The sequence below is a fragment of the Ananas comosus genome, linkage group 7 (genome assembly GCF_001540865.1).
Source record: "Ananas comosus cultivar F153 linkage group 7, ASM154086v1, whole genome shotgun sequence".
In the NCBI taxonomy this organism is placed as follows: domain Eukaryota; kingdom Viridiplantae; phylum Streptophyta; class Magnoliopsida; order Poales; family Bromeliaceae; genus Ananas; species Ananas comosus.
This window is the reverse complement of record NC_033627.1, coordinates 6,734,850-6,762,072: the sequence shown is the minus strand read 5'-3', so window position 1 is coordinate 6,762,072 and position 27,223 is coordinate 6,734,850. Positions and strand designations below refer to the sequence as shown.

Genomic DNA, 27,223 nt, shown 5'->3' with positions numbered 1-27,223 from the left:
CCCAGGGTCCGGACCCCGTAGCTGCGAACAGCCCAGTGCGAACTGTGCACTGTTTACATAGTTGAGGGGGATTCTTGCAATTCTACATTAGTGGAAGCTATTTAAGGGTGATATGAGCTCTCTCCTCTCACTCCCTCACACTAGCAACCCTAAACACTCTCCCTCTCTCTATCTAAGCTCTCTTTCTCTCTCTCTTCAAGGTGGAAAGGAGAAGGGAGATTTGGTGGAGAAGGAAGCTTGAAAGTGGAGTGCCATCTTCTTCTTCTTCCTAGGCTCAAGAGAGGAAAGCTATTGAGGTAAGCTTCTTGGGCAACAATGGTGGATTTCTAGGGTTAGGTTTATGTCACGCCCCGGGACATAGCGGAAGCCCGCCCGGCACGTGTCCAGACCCGCCATATGTCTAAAACATATAAGGCGTCTACAATAAAGCAATAAATAAAATAATAATACAAAGAGATTTAGCGATATCAGAGCAAAGTACTACTAAATTCTACAACAGAAGAGTACAACATAAAATCCACTAAGTAAAGAACCATAAAGTAATACCACTAAAATCCCAAGTATAAGGACTAAGAAAAATACAATGGTGGTCTCTATACATGGTAACAAAACTCTCTCTCACCAAAACACAAAAAGAGAGTAGACCATCTAGGAGCAAAAGCAAGCTCCGTGCTAACTAGCTATACGACTCCCTTGCCGCGATCCCGTGCCTCCGTCGGTGCTGAAGGCTCTGAAATAAAATCATAAAACAGGGGGCGTGAGAACTATTAAATAATAGTTCCCAGTGGGCAATTACTGACTTCAGTGAAAAGCACCACTAGGCCCAAAACTAAGCAAGTAAGTAGAAGCGAGTAAATATCGAAATGAACAGCAAGTAAATAAACATGAATGCTTGCTATAACATGATGTCTCTATTTAGCATGATTTGTATAAGTAAGAAAGCTATGCTAATATGAATAAGCATGAGTATGCAACCAACATAATGTCCACAACAAAAATAGTAAGATGTTATTGTTTACTATTCTAGTTCAAATCCACTTGGCATATTAACTACTTATAGTTGCAATCTTGTAGGACACACCCATAGGCTATCTGGCTTGTGCCGTGCCTAATGGCCCCGTGGTAGTCAACATCCCCACTCTAGGAATGAGCCTCCCCCACGGCAATCCACTTCGGCGCCCAATCCCGCACCGGCGAGCATATATCGCGATGGCTATCTCCGGAGTGCCGGCTTGTATGGAGCGACCCTCACAAGCATGTGCGAATGAGCACAAGGGCAAGCAAGCGTAAAATCTGTCTCAAGTCTCAAGTCATCATGTCTAAAATATGGAATATAACCTATATCTCAATGGTCTATTACTATGTCATCGTGTCTAAAATACGGAATATAGTCGTTGTCACAATGGCCTATTTCTATGTCTCTATATTGCAGTTTCACAGTTTACTAGTTCAAGTGCCCCTTTATGGCACTTTTGCCCACTAAGTCCAAGCATGAGTTTAGTGTTCAAGAATACATAATTCAAGTCATTTTCGTCATATGAGACATGTTTCCAAACCACAAGAAGAATGCTACTCACATGCATGTTAAGTCCACATAAGGCTCTACTATATAGAGATGAATTTTTATAATACATAACACATGCATATTAAGCATTCTAAAATTCACATAAATTCTATCTAGCATGAATATGCATGCGATGTGATGAAACGAAGACATTTAACCACTTAGGAGAAATTTTCTCCTATTCCAATAAAGCCAAACCCACCGAAACTAATCGAAACCCTTCGTTTGCTCCAACGAAGGTGTCCACTACTCTCCTAGTACCCTAAAGGTTACAAAAGGAGGGATACACGAACGTTACGAACAATCATATGATCAAACATTAAACAACCCAAGCTAAGGTGAAGAAAACTCACCGGATGCGAAGAAACCTCACACGATCTCCAAATGGGAGTTAGAGTCCCTCAAACCCAACCTAAACAAAGGTTCTAAACCAATCAATTTGGTTTTAGAAGCTACAAATCTAAAATCCCCAAAAATAACCCTAAGTCTCATTTTTAGGGTTCCAAAGGGTAGAATCTACCAAAACATGAATCAAAAGCTAGAAACATGTTACTAACCTCTTAAGAGTTCCAAGACAAGCCTCCAAGCAAGCTAGGGTTGAAGTCCTTCCTTGCTACAAGCTTCAAACACCAAGCTAGAGCTTCTCCCTTGGTGGAAATAGCACCAAGAAGAAGAAAGAAGCAAAAAGAAGGAATTAACTTCAAAAACCCAAGCTAAAATCAAAAGAAAATGAAAGAGATGGAGTGGAGGGCTCCCCTACCTTCTCTCCTCTGTTCCCAAGCTCAGGGAAGCAACAAAGGGGCGTGGGGTTACTTATAGATAGGCCACAATCGCAAAAACACTCATGCAGTTCGACCAGTTCAGATTCTGCCAAAGTGTACCGGTACACGGGAAAGTGTACCGGTACAAATCCCACGAAAACACAAACCCGAGCCTCGGGTTGGCTATAATCCACATCTGTACCGGTACAACCATCAGGGCTGTACCGGTACACAATGTGTTCTGGTACAACCATCAAGGTTGTATCGGTACACAATCCTGCAGAGGCAACCCGAGAGCAGACCATTTAATCCAATTTTCTCGATTTTGGTGCCAAGATCAAAACCTCAATTCTCGGGATGCGAGCCATGGGTCGGAACACTATCAACGACCCTCCAAAAACTGTGGAAAGGCTCAGAATACAGATCAAACACTCGAACCTTGCAATATGCACAAGTCCATTGTGTTACATTATATGCTTTAGAATTGATTTTAGTGGAACCCTAGGATGCTAAATAGATGCTTATTGCTTGAATTAAGTAGTGGAATTGGGTTTCTTGCAATAATAGCATATTAGGGCTCTAAAAAGGGGTTTTGTAAAATGTAAGGGTTTGATCTAAATTAATCCTATACAAACCAAATTGCTAGGTTTTCTAACGCGTTCGTGGTCTCGGTTCGGCAATCCGACGAGGCTACGCGAAGATATTAGAGAAAAGGACCGTTTTGGCTTCGTTTCCTCCTGGAAGGTCGAGGCGGCGTCTAAAAATCACGAAACTGGATTCCTAGCATCGCGGCATCACCTAGAGGTGGGGGGTGCCGTCCCGAAGCAGTTGAATTTCTTTCTATGTCTTAGTTACATTGTCGACCTTGCATCTCTCATGTTGCTATGCATTGTAGGATTATAGCTTGTTGCATTTCCATTCCTTATGTGATTTCTTAGTTGATATCGTATTGTGGGATGAACACATGATATATTGAATATATAAGGAATTGGGTCTTGACATTGAAATCCTATGGTGCCGAAACAAGTAGAGAACTTGATATGTGTAGTGGCATAACGAGTGGCATTAAACAATGTTTGATGACATAGATGACGAGTGGCATGATAAATATAGTGTAGATGAAACACATGAACTTGAAGTTTAGGGATAGATGAATTTCCCAAGCTATGATATATTGCATGTGAACTTAGTGTAGATGTAACACTTAAACATGGATATTAGGGATAGTCGAGTTCCCGAGCTATTGTTAGCCCTAGTTGGTAGGGTATCCTCAGTTGGCGAGGATTGGATCATACTCACATAGTCTGTTTTCGCTTGGTGTGGTCGCTCTACCCAAGTAGTGAGTTCTGGAGTCATCACGTGATGGACTAACGTACTTGTCCAGCAGACGGTCTCGGGTTTGCGAGCGGGAGGGTCTCCTTACCTATGGGATTGCATTGTGAGTCGTGGGCAAACCTTCGGGTTAACCGAGTGATTGGATGAAAACATGAATGACATATTTCCTTGAACATAGTAGCATGATAGATGACTTCATTACTATGTAGATTACATTCATTGCTATTGATTGAGGCATAGTAACATGTTAGTAGAATTCATGTTATGTGAGCAATTTATTTCCAAATATCTATCTACTTATGCCTGCTTAGACCTAGTGAGAAGATCGACGGAGTCGGCGGTCGAACCCACTGGGAACTATATTTATATAGTTCTCACCCTACTTTGTTGCGGGGCCGAGTTCGAGTACACCGGGCGAGGATCGCGGTAAGGGCATAGCGCTCTAGTAGTTAGTAGATTTTCCTACTTGCTTTAGAGTACCCTCGTGTGCATAGATGGTGTATATGTTGGTGAGGATTTTGGAGGGCTACCTATGTATGATGAGATGAACTTGTAAACCTTATGTATACATTTTGGGAGATGGAAATGTAATTAATTATGTAAATGTTGGATGTCAAATGTAATAGATAGAACTCTCCTTTGCTCTCTTATATGTTGTGTAATCACTTGCTTGTTATACTCGCAATGTTTATGTATGTTGTTTAAGTTTACCGTGGCAACTTGATGTACATGACTTTGTTGTTTAGCCTTGGACGGACAGAGGAGGTGCAGTCCGTTCGGCGTCTGTTTGACGTGCCCGAACCGTCCAAATTGGCGGTTGCGGGGCGTGACCTAACGGGTTATCGGAGTTAGGAATGGGGATAACAAACTCCAACCCCTACCTCCCCCACCTGATATTGGGCTGGGATTAGCTAATCCCACTTCAATTTATTTTTTAAATTTAAATTTTAAATTTAAAAATTAATTTTAAATTTTAAAAATATAATAATTTGTAATGTTAAAATTAATATTTATAATTTATAATTTTAATTTTAATTTTAATTTTTAAATTATTATTTTTAATTGTTAAAATTTAAAATTTGATATTTGATATTTTTAAATTTAAATTTAATCATAAATTTAAAATTTAGAACTTTAAATTTTTGAATTTAAAATTTAAAATTTAAAATTTTATTTTAAATTTTTTAATTTTTAAAGTTATATATTTAAATTTAAAATTTTAGATATAAAATTTAAAAATTTAAATTCAATTATAAAGGGCAATATTATTTTTTTCTATTTATAACTATCACTATTCTTCTTATTCCATCTTATTTATCCAAATACTTTTTTTTTATTTTCGGGTACAACTCAATTTTTATCCAAACGCACAATTGATTTATTCCAGGCTTATACTTGAGCTTGTACCTATTCCTGAAATAGGCAATTCTTACTTATCCTCGAACCAAACGAAGTAGAAAAACTATGAAGATAAAGAAAAAAAAATCTAGAGAGAAAGAGAAAGATGTGCGAGTAAGTTCTCTTTCTATGGTAGCGACCTGACCAGTCTAAAAATAACGACAGAAAATTAAAAAACCAAAAAAACAAAGAAGCCATCCCAAAATATCTTTAACCGTGTTAAAAAAAAAATTGCATATCATGAAAAACTTTGCTTTTGTAAGTTTTTACAATAAAATCATCAAATAGAAATGATATAGCAATTATACCATGCATATCAAAAGAGCATCAATGTCATGCCCGGGGACCCAGCATAGACCCGTTCGGCGCGTGTCCAGACCCGCTATATGCTTGTGCATATAAGGTGTTTACAACAAAAGAGATGCGAAAGCAAGAAGAAACAAGTATCTAGAGATATTAGAGCTGCTAACAACTAAAAACTAGTGACAAGTAGAGAAGGAGTAAAGTAGTCCACTAAGCATAAGCATAAAAAGGTACAATAAGAATCACAAAGAAATCCACAGTGGGGTGGTCTCTATACACAGGTAACTCTCCAAAACCTCTCCAAAATAAAACAACGAGAGGTAGACCACCTATCAACACGTCCTCGATAGCAAGTTAGCTCGAGGCGATACCCTTTCCACGGTCCCTAGCCTCGCCCGGAGTGAAAGGCTCTGAAATAAAATATAAAACAAAAGGGTGTGAGAAATATAATTTATAGTTCCCAGTGGGCAATTACTGACCTCAGCTCAATGCACCATTAGGCCCCAAAAAAAATGGTAAGTATGATAAGCAACAATAGTAGTAATAGACAATAATAAACTACAGAATTGAAAGCATGAGTGAAAAGCTATGCCATAAGTAAACGTGATGTATATCAATGCTATCATGTTTGAATATGCCAATGTCGGGTAAATACGCTCATCAGCTGCCAAGTATACTAAGATGCGATAAGTAATTCTATCAAGTATACTACATGTCTCAATATCTCAAAGCCACACCATGAGTATGTCCAATAATCCAACTACTATGATCTATCTAGCAGTGATTCAAATTTAAGAAATTATGTCCAAGTTCAATCTTGTTTTAGGACCTACACGAGCGTAGTCCGGCTTAAACCGCCTAAGTGTCGGTGGTAGTTCCAGCATTTCCACTTTAGAAATGAGTCTATCCCTCTCGACTCCGTAGGCTTCTCGATACCGCACGAGCGATCATAAGTCGCGTAGGCCAACTCCGGAGTGCCGGCTTGTAGGGAGCGACCCTCACAAGCATGTGCGAATGAGCACAAATGGCAAACAAGCATAATCATCGTCTCAAGTACCCAATTATCATGTCTCTAACATGGTAAAAGTCACTAATAACCCGAAGGTCTAGTTCAATGTCTCAATATGAGGTTTAATCGTTCAATAATTTCTATGTCAAGGACCATAGCTTTACTACATCAAATCCAAGTCCAATTAATGCCCCTTTTTCGACATTAGCTTACTAAATTATGCATCATGTACATCTATATTCTTTGATGGCATTATATTACGCTAAGTCCAAATTTTGTCCCAACACTAGTGCCGCTTTATGACACTAGGTTTCACTTGTCCCAACTACATTACAAGCCCAATGCCCCTTTATAACATTGGTTCAGTAGTAAGCTAATAGTGTAAGTTTCAAGCCTCTTCATGGCATTATGTATGGTCCTATGTCCAACATGAGAGTTATGTCTAAATGCGCATTATCCCTCTCATTCTCACTATATAAAACATGCTCTTGAATCATATCTAGAATACTAAGCACATGCATAAGTCTCACATGCTACTCTCTACTACATAGAGGTCCAAAAAATGCATTATATATAATGTAGGCATTTTAAGCATCCTAAAATTCACAATAAATATATTTATTATGGAAATGCATGAATTTCTACTTTACGAAGCATAAGACATCGGATATGAGAATTTCTCATATGCTAGGCTAGGTCAAACCTACCAAACTTCGCGCAACCCTTTGTTTGCTCCAACGAAGATGTCCACTAAACTCCTAGCACCCTAGAAGTATCAAAAAGTGAGCTACAAGAAGTAAACGAACAACTACTAGCTCAATCATTAACCTACTAAGCAAAAGGGTCAAAATCTCACCTATAGTATAGAAACCCCTTCCCAAAGCTCAAATGGAAGCTAGATCTCTCCCAAAACAACTTAAACCAAGATTCTAATCCAATTAGATTAGCTCAAAAAGCCCTAAATCAAAAAGCCCCAATTAAACCCTAGATTTTTCATTCTAGGGTTTTATCTCCAAAAATCCACCAAAACTAGGTCTAGAGGGGAGGAACAAGCAACAAACCTTTTTAGAAGTTCCAATCCAATCTCCAAGAGTGAAGATCTTCTCTTTAGCAAGCTCCAAGTCCAAGCTTTCAAGCACCAATGGAAAGAAAAGAGGGAGAGAAAGGTGCTCCAAGTCCTCTTGGTGGTCTTCTTCTTCTCCTCCTTTCCTTCTTCTCCTTCTCCTTATTCTTCTCCTTCTCTAACAAGGTGTTGGGAGAGTGAGAAAAAGAGAAATGAGGAAGAGAGAGGGTGGAATGGTCATTTAGGCCATCTAATGTAACAAAATCCAGAGAAGCCCCTCAATTTCCCAATATTGCATCAGGCCGGACTGGGCAGTTTTCGGACTGAGGGACTGGTCTCCCCGACCTGGGACCGGTCTCTCGGCCTGCCCCGAAAATCCAACGTTCGGGAATCGGTCTCTCCTCGCATGGGACCGGTCTCTCCCCGCGTGGACGCGCTCGGGGACAGGTCTCATCCGCCAGGGACCGGTTGCCTCAAGGCTGCCGCAATACTGTTCCGGGGGGATCGGTCTCTCCTAGCCAGGGACCGGTCCCCGAGAGTAAAAACTCTCAGGACTCGTCTAGAACTCAGATTTTCGAACTTTTTAGATCGGAAAATATTCTACGACCTTCCACCAAGTGTGGAAAAGCTCGGAACACATCCAATCACTCGAACCTCGCAATTTGCATAGGTCCAGTGTACTACAATCAAACTGTAATTACTGCTATATACTATGCGTTATTTCTGAATTAGAAAAAAGATCGCCCCCTCAATAGAGAAATCTATTGAGAAAGGGTTTTTAGAAATAGAGTAGGGGATTTAGGCTAACGAAATGTCGGGAGATGAAAAGACAGAAACTAGTGAAGAAAAGTGTTATAGCTGATGACTTTGAATTGATCTCATTAAAAAGGTGCAAGACTTATGAAATACAAAGAGACGGAATGAAAAAAAATAGTAGAATGCAAAGAGAGAATGAAAAAGAGGAAAAAAAAAAAAGGGGCATCGTGGGCTTCCTTTCTCCCCATAATAAGGAGACGGTGTCCACGTAAGATTTTAATAATGAGAATTCATATATATTAATTAATTAATAGATATAACTTCTCAGAATATATGGTACCTTTGACTACTTTTGAATTATTATTATTTTTTTATCGTAATTTAGCTTTTTTATTTAAAATTTTTTATTCATAATATGATCTTTGTATGTTATTTCTGTATTTTATTGATATTTTATTTTTGTAATTTTTTTCAGCTTTATCTACAACCAGCACCTGTTAAATATTGGGGCTGAAAATCCAGTTCGCTATACTGAATTTGTCTTCATGCTCTCGGCTGCTGCACGGATCTAGCCAAGAGCCACAGCTCATTCATTTTCTTGTCTTATCTCGTACATAAAACACCAACACCTTCCCTACTTCACCTACACATCATGCATGCATCTGCATTTCGCTCAGTCCGAGTTAACCATCCATATGCCTTCAATTACCTGCACATAATCTTCTTGTTAGAAATATTAGGGGCCGATTGATTGAAAGAGAAATGAAAGTTCGGTCTACCGATTGCAACAAATTATGTGAAGTTCAGTAATTCAAATAAAGCTTGGTGATAATTTTGGACTTATTGATGGTGTAGCTAGCAAATCTTGTGATGTATTATTTTTAGCAACGGGGAAAAATATATAGAATCGCACTGCATCAGTTAAATGAGTTTTGTTGTCTCTTTTTCTTCTTACATTTTTTGCTCCTCTTTTTTATGAATGAATTAATTGTGCGGCGAAAGAAATTAGACAGTAGAAATTAAGATTTGGTACTTGTTTATAATTTTTCTAAGAAAACGTACCCCTCTTCTATTGTTTTTTTTTTTTTTGGGGGGGGTTAAACACAAGTTAGTTAGCTTTATTCAAGAAGACGATAAATTCCTATTACTTACACAAATTGGGCGCTCAGAGTAAAGCCAATTTCTCAACAAAATAAGATTTAATCTCTCTAATCACCCAATTAGCACTCCAATTACATTCTCTAAAACAGTGTTAATAGTTACAAAACATATTGATATTAAAAAATAGGTGTTTTTCTTTCTTTTTTTTTTTGTCAGACATCTCATCTTTTCTAACAAAACATATTGAAAACTCCTCTTCTGAAAAAAGATAAGTGCGAGTTATCGCAGTTTATTTAACTTTTTTTTTTGAATGGTCAAAGTAAACTTATTTTAAGATCTCCATAAATTATAACATGATTGTTCACTCGCGACCCGGCCGGCGACCTTGAAGTTTTGTATTTTATCGTATTTAACATACACATCTATATATACATCTCCATCCCACTCAGCACGAGCTACATCGATCATACGTATACCATCCATCATCATGGCTCCAAAGTTATCTTCTTCCTTACTCCTATTTCTCTATCTACTCTTCCTACTAACACCATGCTACATGACTCACCGCCACCCTCTCGACCCCCTCTCCCCTTCCGAGATCTCCACCGTCCGCCGCATCGTCAAGGCCTCCCCCCGCCTCCTCTCATCGAGCTCGCTCTCCTTCCAGTACGTCGGCCTCGACGAGCCCGACAAGCCCGACGTGCTCTCGTGGCTCTCCAACACTGCCGCACGGCCGCTGCCTCCACGTCGCGCGCTCGTCATCGCCCGAATTGACAACGAGACCCACGAAATCTCTGTGGACATAACAAACCACGCGGTCGCGTCGGATGCCGTCTATCGCGGCCTCGGGTACCCACTGCTCAACCTGGAAGAGCAATTCGCAGCCTCCGCGCTGCCGATGAACTACACGCCGTTCATCGAATCCGTCGCGAAGAGAGGGGTCGACATGAAGGACGTGGTGTGCACCACGTTCTCGGTGGGGTGGTTCGGAGAGGAGAAGCAAGGGAGGAGGCTGCTGAAGATACTGTGCTTTTTGGCGGGAGAGACGGTGAACTTCTACATGAGGCCGTTGGAGGGGATCACTATTGTGGTGGATTTGGATGTGATGGAGATTGTGGAGTACGAGGATCGGGTGCAGGTGCCCGTGCCGAAGGCGAAGGGCACCGACTACCGGGCGGCAAAGCAGCGGCCGCCGTTCGGGCCGAGGACGAAGCCGGGACTGGTTCTGCAGCCGGAGGGGAGCGGGATCGACGTCGACGGCCACATGATCCGGTTTTTCTTTTTTCTGTCCTTTTCCTTTTTCGAAAAACTTTAATTTACCTAGCACATTTTTACTTTGCCATTTTCGGATTATTAAACATTCTAAAAAGAAAGTTAGAAGAAAAATTAATTATTTGTATTGAAAATTGAGGAAAGAAAAGAAACAAAAAAGACAGAGACAAAAACAACCAAAAAAAAAAAAGAAAAAAAAAAGAGAGAAACAAAAGAAAATTGATCTAGTCAATATTTTTTCTCTTATTAAAGAAGTAATAAGAAAGGAGGAAAAAATTATCTGCACTGCTTTTAATTTTTCCCTTCATAAAACATTAGGCATTTTATGATAATCTCTTTATATTCCAGTAAAGATGTACTGTTAAGTTGGGTATCAAAATATTATTACTTATAAATTATAGGGTTAATAAATCATACAGTTTATAAATCATATATAGGAGGGCAAAGTATATCATTTCAATTTTTAGCTTATAACAAATTAAAATTTTTCTAATCATAGAATTGCAAAGTAAATATGGTATAATATCATAAAGGGCTAATTGAAGTTTCTTTTTTCCCTTTTCATTCAGTGTTCTCTATACTTTGATACCAATATATATATATATATATATATATATATATATATATATTGGTATACTATCGGTAGCACAGAGGTCTCCGTGCTACCAAGTTGTTTTTAATGATGCGACTTCCTAATCGACGATCGGCTCCGTTAAACTTGATCTGCATTATTGAAATTATTTGGAAATTAAATTTCATAATTATTCGACATTATTTCGCTAGTGATCAAAAGGTCTCAAAATTAACAATTTTAATGGTAGATGTGATGCGTTTGTGAATTTAAGGGTGTAAAACAATTCAAATCTGATGAGATTTTTATAGAAAATTTTTTTTACTATTTAGAGTAAGATCAATGCCTCTGATCTTAAATTCAAATCTTTTACCATTATTTTTTATGAGATTTTTATTTTCAGTCGTTTATTTTTAGACTACTTGTTTGTTAGGTAAATGATGCCGAAAAATTATGAAATTTAGTTTCCAAATACTTTCAATAATATAGATCAAGTTTAATGGAGTCGATCGTCGATTTGGAACCCGCATCATTGAAAACAATTTAGTAGCATAGTAGCCTCCGTAGTACCAATAGTATACCAGCCTAGTGCTATATATATATATATATATATATATATATATATATATATATATTGGTATACTATCGGTAGCACAGAGGTCTCCGTGCTACCAAGTTGTTTTTAATGATGCGACTTCCTAATCGACGATCGGCTCCGTTAAACTTGATCTGCATTATTGAAATTATTTGGAAATTAAATTTCATAATTATTCGACATTATTTCGCTAGTGATCAAAAGGTCTCAAAATTAACAATTTTAATGGTAGATGTGATGCGTTTGTGAATTTAAGGGTGTAAAACAATTCAAATCTGATGAGATTTTTATAGAAATTTTTTTTTACTATTTAGAGTAAGATCAATGCCTCTGATCTTAAATTCAAATCTTTTATCATTATTTTTTATGAGATTTTTATTTTCAGTCGTTTATTTTTAGATTACTTGTTTGTTAGGTAAATGATGCCGAAAAATTATGAAATTTAGTTTCCAAATATTTTCAATAATATAGATCAAGTTTAATGAAGTCGATCGTCGATTTGGAACCCGCATCATTGAAAACAATTTAGTAGCATAGTAGCCTCCGTAGTACCAATAGTATACCAGCCTAGTTCTATATATATATATATATATATATATATATATATATATATATATATATATATATATATATATATATATATAGAAATAAAAAGTGTAAGATAACTTATAAGAAGCTGCTAATTAAACGGCCATCTGAGTAGAGTTGACCGTAGTAGGTAACTCGCAAGATCTAGTTGACTTGGAATATAATTTTCAGTTTAATTACCTTCTATCGCTTCTATGGAAACGTTTTAATTGGCGAGTTTAGTCAAAGGGGTAATTTGGTCTTTTCATTCCCTTTGCAATTTGAATTTAGTCAAAGCCGATCATGCATGCTATTATTCTATACCCTACTTCTCGTTTTAAACTTGTTATTATGCATTTAATAGGATACGGTAGTTGTAGGGGTAGTTTAGTCTTTTCACAATCTTTTACTGGCGTGTTTGGATTCATGTAAAATGAGTTCGAAAATTTTTTTCAGTTGAAAAATAATTTTTTGTTGTTTGGTTCTCTGTAAAAAATTTTTCTCGAAAAATTTCTTTTTACGAATAGATGAAAAAATCACGTTTTCGTTTTTTCACTCTGTCCGAGCGAAAACAAAAAGCTACAGTAAAAATGTTGGGGCTTACAGGCGCGGCTCCATCCTTTTGTGCGCAGTCCAGGAGGTGTGCTTTACCTCGTGGACCGAGAGAGAGAGAGCAAAGTCAGGGCTCACAAGTGCGGCTCCATCCTTTTGCGTGCGGTCCATGAGGTGTGCTTCACCTCGTGGACCGAGAGAGAGAGTGCAGTGAACCTAGTTTTATATATATATATATATATATATATATATATATATATAATTTTATTTTTTATATAAATATATTAGTATATAATATTTTATTTATAAATATATAATAATTATTTTATAATATTAAATATATATTATTATATATTATATTACATATTTATTATATAATATAATATTTATTATATAATATATAATATATAAATTATAATAATTAAATATATTATGATAATTATTATATATTAATAATATATAATATATATAATTAGAGAATATATATATATAATAATTATAATATACTAGTAATATATATAATAAAAAATATATTAAATAGTTTTTTATCTAATTTTTCTTTTCTTTCAACCAAACAACTCTTATGGAAAACTTTTTTTTTTTTCCTACAAATCAAACACAAACGACGTAAAACTGTTTTCCACCGAAAATTTTTTTTCCACCGAAATTTTTTTTTCCGCAGTTTTACGTGGAACCAAACACACCCTTAGGCAAAATGGCGTTGCGGCGTCCTCAACCATAAGATATAATAAAATATACCCCGCAAATTTTTTTTTTAATTGCTACCAACTCAGATTCTAATTTTTTAAATTTAACTTATTTTAATCAAAAATAACTTTAAAAGTTTTATCAAATTTATAAATAAGTTTATTAAATTTAAAATTAAAAATTAGTTTTAATAACAACTAATGACGTAATTAAATTTGATAAAATTTTTAATTTAATTGAATACAAATTCAAATAAAAATATTAAAAGTTTAGGAGGTCTCAATAAAAAAAAAAGGAGAAATTTCATATGTATTTGTCTTCCAATCCTTAATTATATAGAACATCTTCTAAAATTGTTAATATAAAAAATACCCCCTAATTAATTTAAGAAAATAGTGATCAGATTACTCAAATTGATGACAATTCTTTTAAAAATTGGTCAAAATGTATAAAACTTAACTGAAATGTGGACCAAGATTTGGCTACCCAATTTTAAACTTTGATTTTACTACCGAATTTTTTTAATTTGTTTGATTTGAGTTAGTCAATTGTACATAAACTTTAAAATTTGCATGCCTCATTTATGTTTACCGGCTTAGTTAGTATATTTTCATAATTTTCATAATTATAAATTTATCTAAGTGAGTAATTAGCTTAAATTTTTAAGTTAAAATACCGTTGATTGACTCAAATTAAATAAATTGAAAGGTCGATAGTAGAATCAAAAATTTGAAAGTTTCAGTAGCTGACTCAAAAAAGTCTATAGTTCAGGTATGCTTTTACTTTAAAATTTATCAAAATTTCCAATTTGTCCTTTACATGTCATTAAACGTAAAAAATTTTTTGCCTTAAAATATTATAAATGTAATTTAATGCATACTAATTAAATTGAAGTTAATTAATTGCAAAAAAAATAAACTGTACAAATTATAAACAAGAAATTATACTAATTTAAACAAAATAAACTAAAAATATATTCAAAAAATAAATTAATATATTTTTCTTATTAATTGATCATTTTTATGTAAGAATAACATGACAACCAAATGATATTGAATTGAAAAAATAAAATAAACTGGAGTAGACAAAAAAGAAAAAACATCCATAAACTAAATCACAAATATAAATTTAGTATATTAGAATGTTAAAATTACCCATAATGTCATTTTTCGATAAGAAATCACTTCATCAGTCCCACCTAACTATTATTTATAATTATTTTAAAGAGAGTAAATGAATCCAATAATTTTAGTCAATCTGAGAAGAGCATTCATAATTTAACAATTTTGGAGGGACATTAGTGAGATTTTATAAGTATTGAGGCGTAAGTTAAAATTGCATAAAAAAAAGAAGAGCAAGGCTACCTGTAGTACAATCTATAGACAAAAGCGTAAATTTTATACCAACACATCCAAAAGCCACTATTTTTTACTAGTTTGGTCAACTTCTTTTCAGTACTAAAAACTCAAAAGAATATTGTGAATCATAGAATGAGTGAGGTGTAAGATTTATATCTACATATAAATGTACAGATATTATTTTTTACAAAATAATAGTAGAAGGGACTATTACAGAATGGTCAATCGCTGAGGGCTTTTCCATACATTTTACTTATTCCTTTTTCTTGTTTAAAATTTGTTACGAGTTCGGTCTTTTCACGTTCTTTCATTAGAAGTGTTAAGTCGGACTGAAATATATGTTTTACCGTCTTATTCTGAGTAGAATCCAAGTTATACCATTCAGTGAACCTATCTTGTATTTGCATATTTCTGATTTGGTATTCCTAAAAGAACATGTTAATTACTTTTTTAAGGAAATGAAATATGTGTGAATTAAAAGAAAATTTGAATTTTCTTTTTCTAGAGAGTCATTCAAAAAGTTAAATTTAAAGCTATAATCTTCTAAAAATTTAATTGGGAATATAATAAGCTATCACGCCCTAATACAGAAGCTAATATTTGGAGCGAGCACAGATCCACCATACGGACAAAATTTTTTTAATATGCGCATGACTTTAGTATAAATCACCTGTAACAATATACAAGAAATCTCCGAACAATAAAATTTCAATCTTCGATAAAAGTTTCATTGTTTACAAAATTTGTTGGGTTTTTAAATACATCCACACTGAATTATAAGTTTAGTTACAAATTTCGCCCTTTTCAAAATATCACAATTTTCAATGTTCCAAATACAAAACGTCGAGCTATCTAAAGAAGGTCAACCAACATGCATCCTCACTCTGTGTCGTGCTCCAACTTATTCGATGCACCTAAAAATAGTATGGTGAGAAACTATAGAGTTTTCCAATGAATACAACACATTGACGACGTCAAGTCTAGACCAAGTTCGAATCCTAGTTGATTCATATTTCCAGCTAAGTTTATTTTTAAATAAAATAGACGAAGCGGGTAGCGTGCTACCTATATATCTCTCTCAAAAAAAAAAAAGAAAAAAAAAAGACAAGTCTAGACCAAGGTAATAAATAATAAGAATAACGCAGAGTAATGAACAACTAATAATAAGTAGCATGATATGTATAATATATCATGGTGGGACCCAAATTTATAAGAGAAATGATTCGCTACTTAATATTATAAATAATAAAAAAAATCTTAACCGTTGATCAATAAAGGGTAAAAGTGTCATTTTACCCTTTACCAGGTTAAAAGATAACTTTATGTTGAGATTATTTTCGTGATTAGACATCGCAAAATTTAAAAAAGGTTTTGAGTCCCCTCCCACAAATTTAGTCATTAATTTTTCATTAATTTAGTCATTAATTTAAGAAGTTTTAGAGTTAAAAATTTAGGCATTATTTTATATCAATATTTAAAAATTTTGAAAATGGGTGAAATTCAAAGTCAATATATTCAATATGTTTAAGGAAGTTTAGAATTCTTATAATTTAAGCATCATTTTGTATTACTATTTAAAAAAATTTGATTGATGGTAAATATTTAAATTCAATATAGTTGATATCTTTAAGAAAATTTTGAATTTCGCTAATTTAGACATTAATTTTATCACTATTTAAGAAATTTGAAAGTGCGTGAATATTTTAGAATTCCTCTAATTTAGACATTAATTTTGTATCAATATTTTTAAAAATTTGAATGTGATTACATATTTGATTAAATAGGAATACAATGTATAATTCAAATTTATTCTCAGAATAGACTTGTACGGGCTAAATTAATTCAAATTTGAATGGTAAAAATTGATTCTTTAAAATAATGAGATCATGCATTATAACTTAAAATATAAATTGAAAATAAATTTAAAGTTTAGAACCTAAACAGTATATAGAAATCTCCTATAAGTCTAAATAATATAGTACAATTTAAACTTACTACTGAGTAAATATAGACTAAACAATTTAAATTTTATGATTATAATAAACTCCACTATAGAGTTTTAATAGAGTACACAAAATTAGGACTATAGATAAATTAAATAAATATATATATAACAAATCTAGACTTTTTGTATATTCTATCAATTTGATCAGTCTAATTGATTTGATTTATTAAGTTAGTTGGTTTTAATGTTTACTTTTAATATTTTTTTTTTCAAATTCTAGTTGATTTTTAAAATGTCAGTTCCTTATCTTTTAATTTGCAATTATTTTCCTAACTATTATTGTTTATTTAATTAATTAAGTTCAATGATTTAAAAATCGGATTGAACTGACTACTAGTCCAACTGGTCAAACCGTAAACCAGTTTATCAAGCTGCTCGGTTCAATCCCTTGAATTGAATAAGGTTACGATTAGTTTTGAACCATTAGAGATAATAAACGTTTTAAAATATAATGACATTTTAACTATCGAAGATAATAAACATTTTAAATGTAAAAATTAAAAAGGTTAAGATTAGTGGTAGAAAAAAAGTAGTGGATAGGAATCAATGGTTAACGATGTCAGCATGCCAAATTCGGATCGGATTTTCAAAAATCAAAACCCTAACCTGACTATCAATCCCAAAATTCGCATCCAAATTCGATAGATTTTAAACAATATATAGAGGTTTTTGGTAAGTATCAATGATTTATACAGTTTATTAAGTTACTATGAATGATTTAAAAATCAGATTAAACTGACTGGCTCGACTGGTCAGACCGTAATTCAGTCTATCAAGCAGGTTGGTTCCACTCTTTGAACTGAATAAAATTAAGAACAATTTTGAACCGTTAGAGATACATTTTAAATATAATAACATTCTAACCATTTGAGATAATAAACATTTTAAATATAATTTTAAATGTAAAAATTAAAAAGGTTGAGATTACTGGTTAAAAAAAAAGAACCAATGGTTAGTGATGTCAATGGGTTAGATTTTGGTTGGATTTTTCAAAAACCTAAACTGAATTGACAATCAATCCTAAATCCTTTTTCTGAACTCTGTGGATTTCAAAATCCATATCCAAACTTAAAACTGACAAAAATCTGAAATCCAAATCCAAAATAATTATTCGTCTCCATCTGTACGTGAATGGAGATGAAAGATAAAGAGACAGAAAAAGAAAATAAAGAGAGAATAGATTAGATAATATAATATAATATAATATAATTGGGCAAAATTACTTAATTATTACCCCCGAACCAAAATACCAAAATATTCTTTTTTGGGATACCTATTGACCGGTACCTCTCTCAAGGTGCTCTATATAAATACGAAAATTTCCGTACTTTCGAAAGTACAGTGACCTAAGACAAATATTATAATAACTTTTAATATTTATCTTTTCGTTGCGAAGCATAGGTTCGCTAGTAGTGTTTTATATTTAACACCTCTCCCCGTTGTTGGATTTGAGGCTTTGCAACTTACATTGGTGAGAAGTAACAAAATGGACGTAAAAGTGACCTCACAAACTAATATCACATGAAATAACTGATTAATTTAAATTTTTTAGCTAGCTATTAGAGAGTAATGTTTCCAATATTCCATATTCAACATGATAATCTTCAATTAGCCTCGATATTATTTTGCCCATTTGCATGCACTTTATGAACTTGCAATATGAAAATTAAGCTTTACAATGTTAAAGTTTTACATTGTTAATTAACTTTTTTTTTTTTAACCTCAATTACCTGCCTTTAAGTAAAATAAAAAATTACTTGATATTACAGCTTGTAGAAAAATAAATGGCAAATTATAGGAGGATAAAATCCGTACGTGGTTTGCAAAATATGCATGATGTTTTGCCAACCTCCGGGGTAAAATTGAAGTATTTTTATTATTTCATTTAATGACAGGTTCTTCAAGTGAAAGTAAAGAAAAAAAAAAAAAAATCCGGTAGGATAACAAATCACAACGTTTCAAACCATGCATAGATGGTAAAATGTAGAAGGTAATTAAATTCACTGGAAGGGTACTAATTAAATTAAGTTCGCGCTCTTATATATATATCTATAGTAAATCAATCTCATCGCTTTCCATGCATTAAAATAGAATGAGCCAGATTCAGTTATGTAACTTTGGTCCAAAGAGAGTCGATCGAATTAATGCAATCCAAATTCCATGGAAACATTGGGCCCCTTCGTTTGACCTGACTATTTCATAAGATGCTAGTATATATTCTTCTTATTCATTAGTAGCCATGATCTATTAGCACCATGCAGTCATTTCACTACACCTCCAACTTCTACGTACGTACGACAAATGAGTTTATAGAGCTCCGATTTCTCGTTGATCAAATAATATTGCTTACACATCGATCTCACAATCAGGTGGGCCAACTGGGCCTTTCACCTGAGCTTCGACATGCGGGCCGGCGCCGTCATCTCCCTAGCCTCCGTCTACGACGCCGTGAGGCGCACACGCCGGCGAGTGCTTTACAGGGGGTTCGTCTCCGAGCTGTTCGTGCCGTACATGGACCCATCAGAGGAATGGTACTACAAGACGTTCTTCGACGAGGGCGAGTTCGGCCTGGGGCTCTTTGCCTCGCCCCTAGAGCCCATGACTGACTGCCCAGCAAATGCTGTGTTCCTGAACGGGTACTACACCACGCAGGACGGGAAGCCCGCCAAAATCGAGAGGGTATTCTGCATATTTGAGCGCTACGCCGGAGATCCCTCGTGGCGGCATACTGAAACAGGGATTGTTGGGGAGTTGGTAAGCACTTCAAAATTATTACGACAGTCCGGTTTCATAACAATTAATAATTCTTGATCTGTCAATATCTATAATACTACTACCACCTGAGTTTAATTAGGCCGTTGTTGGATATTCTCCGGTAACTTGCGGGATGTGATGCAGATCACGGAGGTCCGGCCGGATGTGAGTCTGGTGGTGAGGATGGTTTCGACTGTTGGAAATTATGACTATGTTCTCGACTGGGAATTCAAGACCAGTGGCTCCATTAAGTTTGTGGTAAGATTTTTCTGGGGCACTCCCTTTCCAGTGAACAACTTCTATTCAAGTAAAGACTCAAAATTAAAGAACCCTTGCAGTACCCACCTCCGTTCGACACAATCCGAACATTCCGGTAGAGTACAGGAATCCCATAAGCAATTAATCCCTGTTGGCAAGCACTCCGGCGTGTTTGCCGCTATTGCACAATGGCCTGTGATAGCTACATTAATTTCTACCTCGCACATATTCCAAACCTTTCAATTGCTGCATCAAGAAACTGCAAACTACGTTAATCGACCCGATCGATAAGCTACTCCTGTCCACAAGCAGTCCAAAGGACAACATTTCTGACCCCTTAATTTGTATTTGTTTCAAACCTTTTATTTGTAGGTAGCACCAAAAAAGTTATAACGATTCAGCCTACTAATACTAATAATTTGTTGAATCTAAACCACCGATCGAAAATGCTTAAATCTAAATTTTTAATCCTAATATGCCCATCACGTACATATATGCCTAGCTCTCACATACTTTCATATTATCATATGCATCACATATATATATAGCTGAAAATTATCAAGCGGTTAATTTGAAACCTATCTTATTTTTTCAATTGATGAGTTGATCACTCTGATAGTAATTATGACGATTGGACTCACTGGCACCTATAACTTGTTGGGCCAAAACCGTCAACTCAAACTAGCTACTTTAATCTAGATTATTAATCGTAATTGTTTCATCACATATAAATTTCTCTATCCGCGGCCTCAGGAATATTGAGGTATCATAATTAAGAACTACATGCATGCACAGTATGAATAATTTTGTCTTGTTCTTAATTAATCTTCAATGCAGGTGTCACCGACGGGCATTCTGGAAGTGAAGGGCTCACCTTACACCCACACAAACCAAATAGTAAGCGACCAGCATGGGACCCTAATAGCCGAGAACACCATCGGTGTCTACCACGACCATTTCGTTACCTGCTATCTCGATCTCGACATTGATGGCACGGAGAATTCTTTTGTTAAATCACGGCTCAAGACGGTGAGACTGACTGACGGCAGCTCGCCGAGGAAGAGCTACTGGACCATCGTCAAGGAGACGGCTAAGACCGAGTCAGACGCACGAGTCGAGCTCGGGTCCGAGCCGGCTGAGCTGCTGGTCGTGAACCCTAACAAGAAGACCCGTCTGGGGAACGAAGTCGGGTACCGGATTATCAGCCATGGTGCGCCCGCTGCTTCACTACTGTCGGACGACGACTATCCTCAGATAAGGGCGAGCTACACGAAGAAGCAAGTGTGGGTGACGGCGTATAACAAGTCGGAGAAGTGGGCGGCCGGGCTTTACACCGACCAGAGTAGAGGGGATGATAGCTTGGCCACCTGGAGTGAAAGGTAAGCAAAAACTGCCAAAAGAGAATTGACAAGCAAAATTAACAGAAAATGAGATAAGAGTACAATTAGAACTAATAATGTATGCTCAGCAACTGCTGGCCGAATTGAACCGTAGGTACAACAATTGCACACTAACTAAATTTTTCACAGTAACCAGAGCCAAACTCATCGTAAGTGATAGCTGCACATAAACTCTTTACATGATCCATTAGAAACTAACTAAATTTGTGCTATTATGAGTCTAGCTTTTTATCTTAGTGATAGCTGCATATAAATTGTGCGATAATGAGTCTGGCTTTTTAATGATCCATTAGAAACTAGCTAGATTCTGCAACTATGATTCTACGCTTTTCCAAGTCTCATCAACTGATGGAAACAATAGGAAACAATTTCCTAGTAGGCAGACTCAACAGATTCGACATAATTGTGACTCTTTTTACGTAAAATGCATGCAGGCCTCCTCATCTATAGCTAATTCTGCAATGACCCCCTCAATTTCATTTATTAATTTTTTTGAACTGGCACCTTCTCAACTTTTAATATTTTACAATTGAGTGACTTTTTTCAACTAAATTGGGAATTCTATCAAATTTGTGAGTGATTTTATCAAATTTAATGGCTTTGATCACCTTTTAGCAAACGAGACTAGAACAATTAACAACTAATAGCTAATAGACCCACTAAGTTTGAACAAAATTTTAGATAAATAAACTAGAAGAACTCAAATAAAAAAATTGGAAGTTTAGGGTTTGCCCATTTCAGAATGGCCTGCAGGTGAGGGGGTCTCCATACCCTCCTACATTTTGTCTGAAATATTCCTAGACATTGAACAAAAAAAAAGGAAAAAAATGAAGCGGTAGCATATATGCTACTACTTTTCTCTCAAAAAAAAAAAAAAGAAAAAAAAGAAAAAGAAAACAAATTAATAGTTAAAGCTATAGAGTTAATATTATTCTGGTGATAATACTCCACAAAATATATTAGAAAACACTATCGATTAGATACTCTATGAAATTAGCCGTAAATTATGGTCAAATTATGCACTTTAAAGTATTCAAGTTCTGAAGTAACTTTGTTCCAGTATACGCAGACAGGAAATCAATATTTTTTTACTGATAGTGATAAAACTGAATGGTGTTCTAATATTGCTTTTCTCGGGAACAAAATCTGCGATGATTGCAACAGGAATCGAAGGATTGAAAATGCAGATATTGTGTTATGGTATACGGCTGGCTTTCATCACATTCCTTACCAAGAAGACTTTCCACTGATGCCGACGTTAAGCAGTGGTTTTGAACTCCGGCCTTCCAATTTCTTCGAGAGTAATCAGCTGATCAAGACTCTGCCGAATAAGCATGTAAATCTTCCAAACTGTACCAATTCTTAGAGACTCGAGACAGAAAAAAACAAAAAGAGACTTCTCTTTCCTGTCCACTCTTTCCATCTCTTACATCAGAATAAACGCTATATATCCATGCTTTTGCAAGCATTAATTGTTGATTTTTGAATTGAGGCACTTATTAGTTGGAACCAGTTTGTATTTCAGTTGAATAATTTTCTATAATTTTATTGTGATTGTGTATTGATGGCCTTACTATTTGCCATTTCAGTTAAATATTTTTCTATATCTGTTTCGTAAAATGCTCCATGACAATGTAAATAATTGGAAACATCCATACCAAAATTCGGAACGTTTAGCCAGTTGCCACATTGGTTGATCTCCACTAAGGTCTGTTTAGTCCCTATACAAGTTCAGATTACTTAATAACATACCTAATTGAATTCATCACTCCTGGTCTAGTTTGTGAATGAAATCAAAGTCTCACGCAGAGAAATAAGTTGGATATATGTGGATTTCATTAAACTAAATAGAGCTGGAGGAAGCAACATTAATTCTAAAGTTTTCCTCAGCTTTAATTCTAGGGTTATTTTGCATAAACCCTGCCAGAAAAAAAGGTAAAATGCCATGTTCCCCCTTGAAGAACGTATTTTGCATGACTTCCCTGTTAGGATTTGGTTAGATTTGTAGTTGAATCCTAATTGGATTAGAATTAATATTTAAATCTGTTGGAGATAAATTAAGATTTAAATATTAATTAAAGGATAAACCTAACTAGATTAAGATTAATATTTAAATCTATTAGAGATTAATTAAGATAGATTTATATATTAATTGTAATATATGGAAACCTTGAGTTGCGATGCTAACTTTGATCTAGGGGATCAAAGTGAGGATTGAGCTATTTGGACATCTTCCCCGAGTGATTGTGGACGCGTGAGAATGAATTCTAGAGATAAATAAGTGTTTCGGCGCAAATTGGGCGCGAAACGAAAAGTAAAGAGAAGTTTCTGATTTCCGACGCTAACTTTGATTAAAAGAATTAAAGTGAGGCGTGAGGATAAATTGTGGTATCTCCGAATCAACTGTGAAGTTTTGGTGGACTTGTTAAGTAAAACTGAACATGCCTGTCAAATTTGAGCTCAATCGGACTTTCGGAAGAGCTTGCGAAAGGTATTTGATCCGTGTCGCTAAATGGTATTTAGTCGAGGGGCATTATGGTAAATTGGACAAGTTAGTGGAATTCCACTAACCAGCCAGGCTATCCCCTCCATTCTTATCCCCTCTGCACCCTTCATCTTCCATACGTAGAGAGAGAGAAGAAGATAAGAAGAGAAAAGAGAAGAAGAAGAAGAAAAAGAAGAAGAAAGAGGTGAGAATTGTAGTTTTCTACCTCTCCCTGTCATCTCTCTCCCTCTCATCTCTCTCCCTGCTGCTACTGGTTGCAGCAGCAGCAGCAATAGTAGTTCAGCAGCAGCAGCAAGCTGCTGCTGGAGCAGCAGTAACACCAGCAGCTGCTGGAACACTAGCAACCAACAGCAGCAGCTACTGGAGTAGCAGCCAGCAGCATGTGCAGCTGCTGGAGCTGTAGCATCAGCAGCAGCTGCAACAGCCACCAGCAGCAGCAGCCAGCAGTAGCTTGCATAGCAGCAGCAGCAGCATGCGTAGCACAGCAGCAGCAGCAGCAGCTAAAGCAGCAGCTGCAACAGTCAACAGCAGCAGTAGCAGCAGCTTGCACAGCAGCAGCAGCAGCTCAGCCTAGCTGCTGTCAGCAGCAGCAGTAGCCAGCCAGCAACAGCAGCCCTGCCAGCAGTAGTGCAGCATCAGCAGCAGCTCAGCTGCAGGGGAAGCAAGAAAGAAAGAAAGAAAAGAAAAGGAAGAAAGCAAGAAAGAAAAGAAAGAAAGAAAGAAAGAAAGAAAGAAAGAATAAGAAGAAAAATGAAAGAAAGAAAATAAGATAGAGAGAAAGATGGAATTGAATTATTTGGGTAGATTTTTGTAATCCTTTATTAGGGATTGATGTGAGACCTCTAAACTAATTGTTTTGAGGTTCTTGGGCTAGTAAAGAGTTGAATTACTCTATGTAAATTGTGAAATTTCATAGAAACAGGTTTCTATAGAAACTGACCTCGAGAATGCACTTTTGCAGGATTGAAGTCCTAACGTGAAATTGACCGCGTACAAACCTAATTGAGGGTAAAACAAACGCGTTGGCGAAATCGGTTCGGCAATCCGTCGAGCCTACGTGAAGATATCGCCAAAAGAACATTCTCGGCTACAATTGTCGGGAGCGCGGGTCGCGGTTCTCGGGAAAGTGCGAGAAGCGGATTTCTCGCATTCCAGTATCAAGTAAAGGTGGGTTGTGCTTTACCGAAGTGATTAGGTCACTTCCATGCCAAAGTAAAATATGGTTTCATTTGACGCATATATGAATATGATTGTCGACATATGAACATTAATGCTAATTGCATATGAGTAGGCATATATGATTAATAACATATGAATGCATTATGGTTAATGCTAGATGATGTATAATGGTAATCAGATGATGAACATGCTAGAGGCATATGAATATATTGTAGATCATGCTAGATACATATAATTGTCGATATATGAACGTGAAAGCTAGATGCATGGTTATGCTAAATTCATAGGAGCAAACATATGATATATGAATGTTGAACCTGTAAATGCCAAGGGCATGTAAACTGAATATGAATTATGAACATAGATGCTAAAGCCTACATAATTGTTTCCACATAAAAGTGGAAGTTTGATGCCTATGTCTAAACATATATGAAAGTGAATGTACTATAGTTCAAGCTATATGAATGTCGATAATTCTAGTTGATTAGAAATCTCGATGGTAACAAGATAAGTGAGAATATGTAAACTATGAACCTCATGTTAAATCCCTAAGAATTGGGTATAAATCGACAACTCCAATTGAGTAGAAATCTGGACGGTAACAAAGTAAATGAAAATGTGCAAATTATAATCCTAGGCGTGGATAACTAGGATAATGAATAGATCGAGTGGCATGAACCTAGTGTTATTAAACATAGGTTGGACATGAAATGAACCTAATGTTATTGAACATAGGTCGGACATTAACCTAGTGTCATTGGACATAGGTCAAGTAAGTAAACCTAGAGTTGAGATCTAGGAGAAAGAATATAAAACCTAGTGTAAATGAACCTAGGTTATGATGTAAAGANCTGACTTATATTTTACTTCTCTAAATCCAATAAAATAGTATCTCACACTATTTTTATTTATTTTCACTTTTATATTTAAAATCCGGTATGTTACATTCCACCGAACTTCACCGGAACCCTTCAAATGGCTCTCTAACCAAATGTACACCGTAACTTAATGATTTTAGAAGTCCGGTACCTTACAGCTTTGGTGGTGAGAGCGAAGAAGGAGGCGACAACATCAGCGATCGGAGATCGACAGAAGAAGCCGCTATCCGCGGTGGAGTGCTTTTCCTGTCATAGGAAAGGGCGTATTAAGCGCAACTGTCGGGAATTTCAGAATGATCTGAAGGAGTTAAAGCAACAGAAGGAGAAAACTGTCGTGAACCAGGACGAGGCGATAACAGCGATGGCGCAGGCGGTAGAAATGGAGATGATCAATTCTGACATGCTATATGCAGCGACCGGAGGTGCGAAAATTTCGGATGACGCATGGATGCTCGATTCGGCGTGTTCCTTTCATGTATGCCCGGAGAAGGAGTCTTTTGCCATCTATAAAGCGATCAAGGGTGGAAAAGCTCTAATAGGGAATGGGATGGCGTGCAAAGTTTTGGGAGTCGGCACGGTGAAGATCCGAATGCACGATGGGGTCGTGAGGACACTGACAGGTGTGCGACACGTTCCTGGATTAAGGCGAAATTTGATCTCGTTAGGCGCGTTGGACTCGAAGGGTTGCAATATTTTGGCTTCAGGTGGAGCTATGAGGGTCCGAAAATGAGATCGGGTCTTGTGCGAGGCGAACAAGCGTGGGAACTTGTATGTTCTGAACGGGAGCACAGTCAGAACAGGAGCGAAGACGGTTTGGGTTCCAAAAATTCGCGGAGGTGCAGTCGCTCGAGGCGAAGCGACGGATGCGGCGACACCGAGCGGAGGAGACAAGCTCAAGATAGAGCTTGTATGGTGAGCTCGACGCGGCAGTTGAAGACTACAAATCCAACCAAGGTGGAGATTGTTAGGATTTGGTTAGATTTGTAGTTGAATCCTAATTGGATTAGAATTAATATTAAATCTGTTGGAGATAAATTAAGATTTAAATATTAATTAAAGGATAAACCTAACTAGATTAGGATTAATATTTAAATCTATTAGAGATTAATTAAGATAGATTTAGATATTAATTAAAGTCGGAATCTTAAATATATTAGGAGTACATCTTTGGTTGAGCATTATATATAATGCATTAGAGGCTATTGAGGGGAGTAGTACTGCCAAGAGAGGGAAAGTCTTTTGGGTGTGTCGTACCAGAGAGAAAAAGAGAGAGTGAGAAAGAATAGCCAAGAGTTGAGTGCACCCAGTGTACAGGTGTATGTGAAGGATT

The 27,223-nt window shown here is 35.9% G+C and overlaps 1 protein-coding gene across 1 annotated transcript; it reads left to right on the top strand.

Annotated features, from left to right (window-relative positions):
* Positions 9,617 to 22,913, top strand: LOC109712911 (primary amine oxidase-like). Its single transcript, XM_020236717.1, has 5 exons — positions 9,617 to 10,562; positions 19,288 to 19,672; positions 19,817 to 19,930; positions 20,768 to 21,309; positions 22,495 to 22,913. The coding sequence occupies exons 1-5, from the start codon at positions 9,778 to 9,780 to the stop codon at positions 22,694 to 22,696; spliced, it is 2,028 nt and encodes a 675-aa protein (XP_020092306.1). The 5' UTR covers positions 9,617 to 9,777; the 3' UTR covers positions 22,697 to 22,913.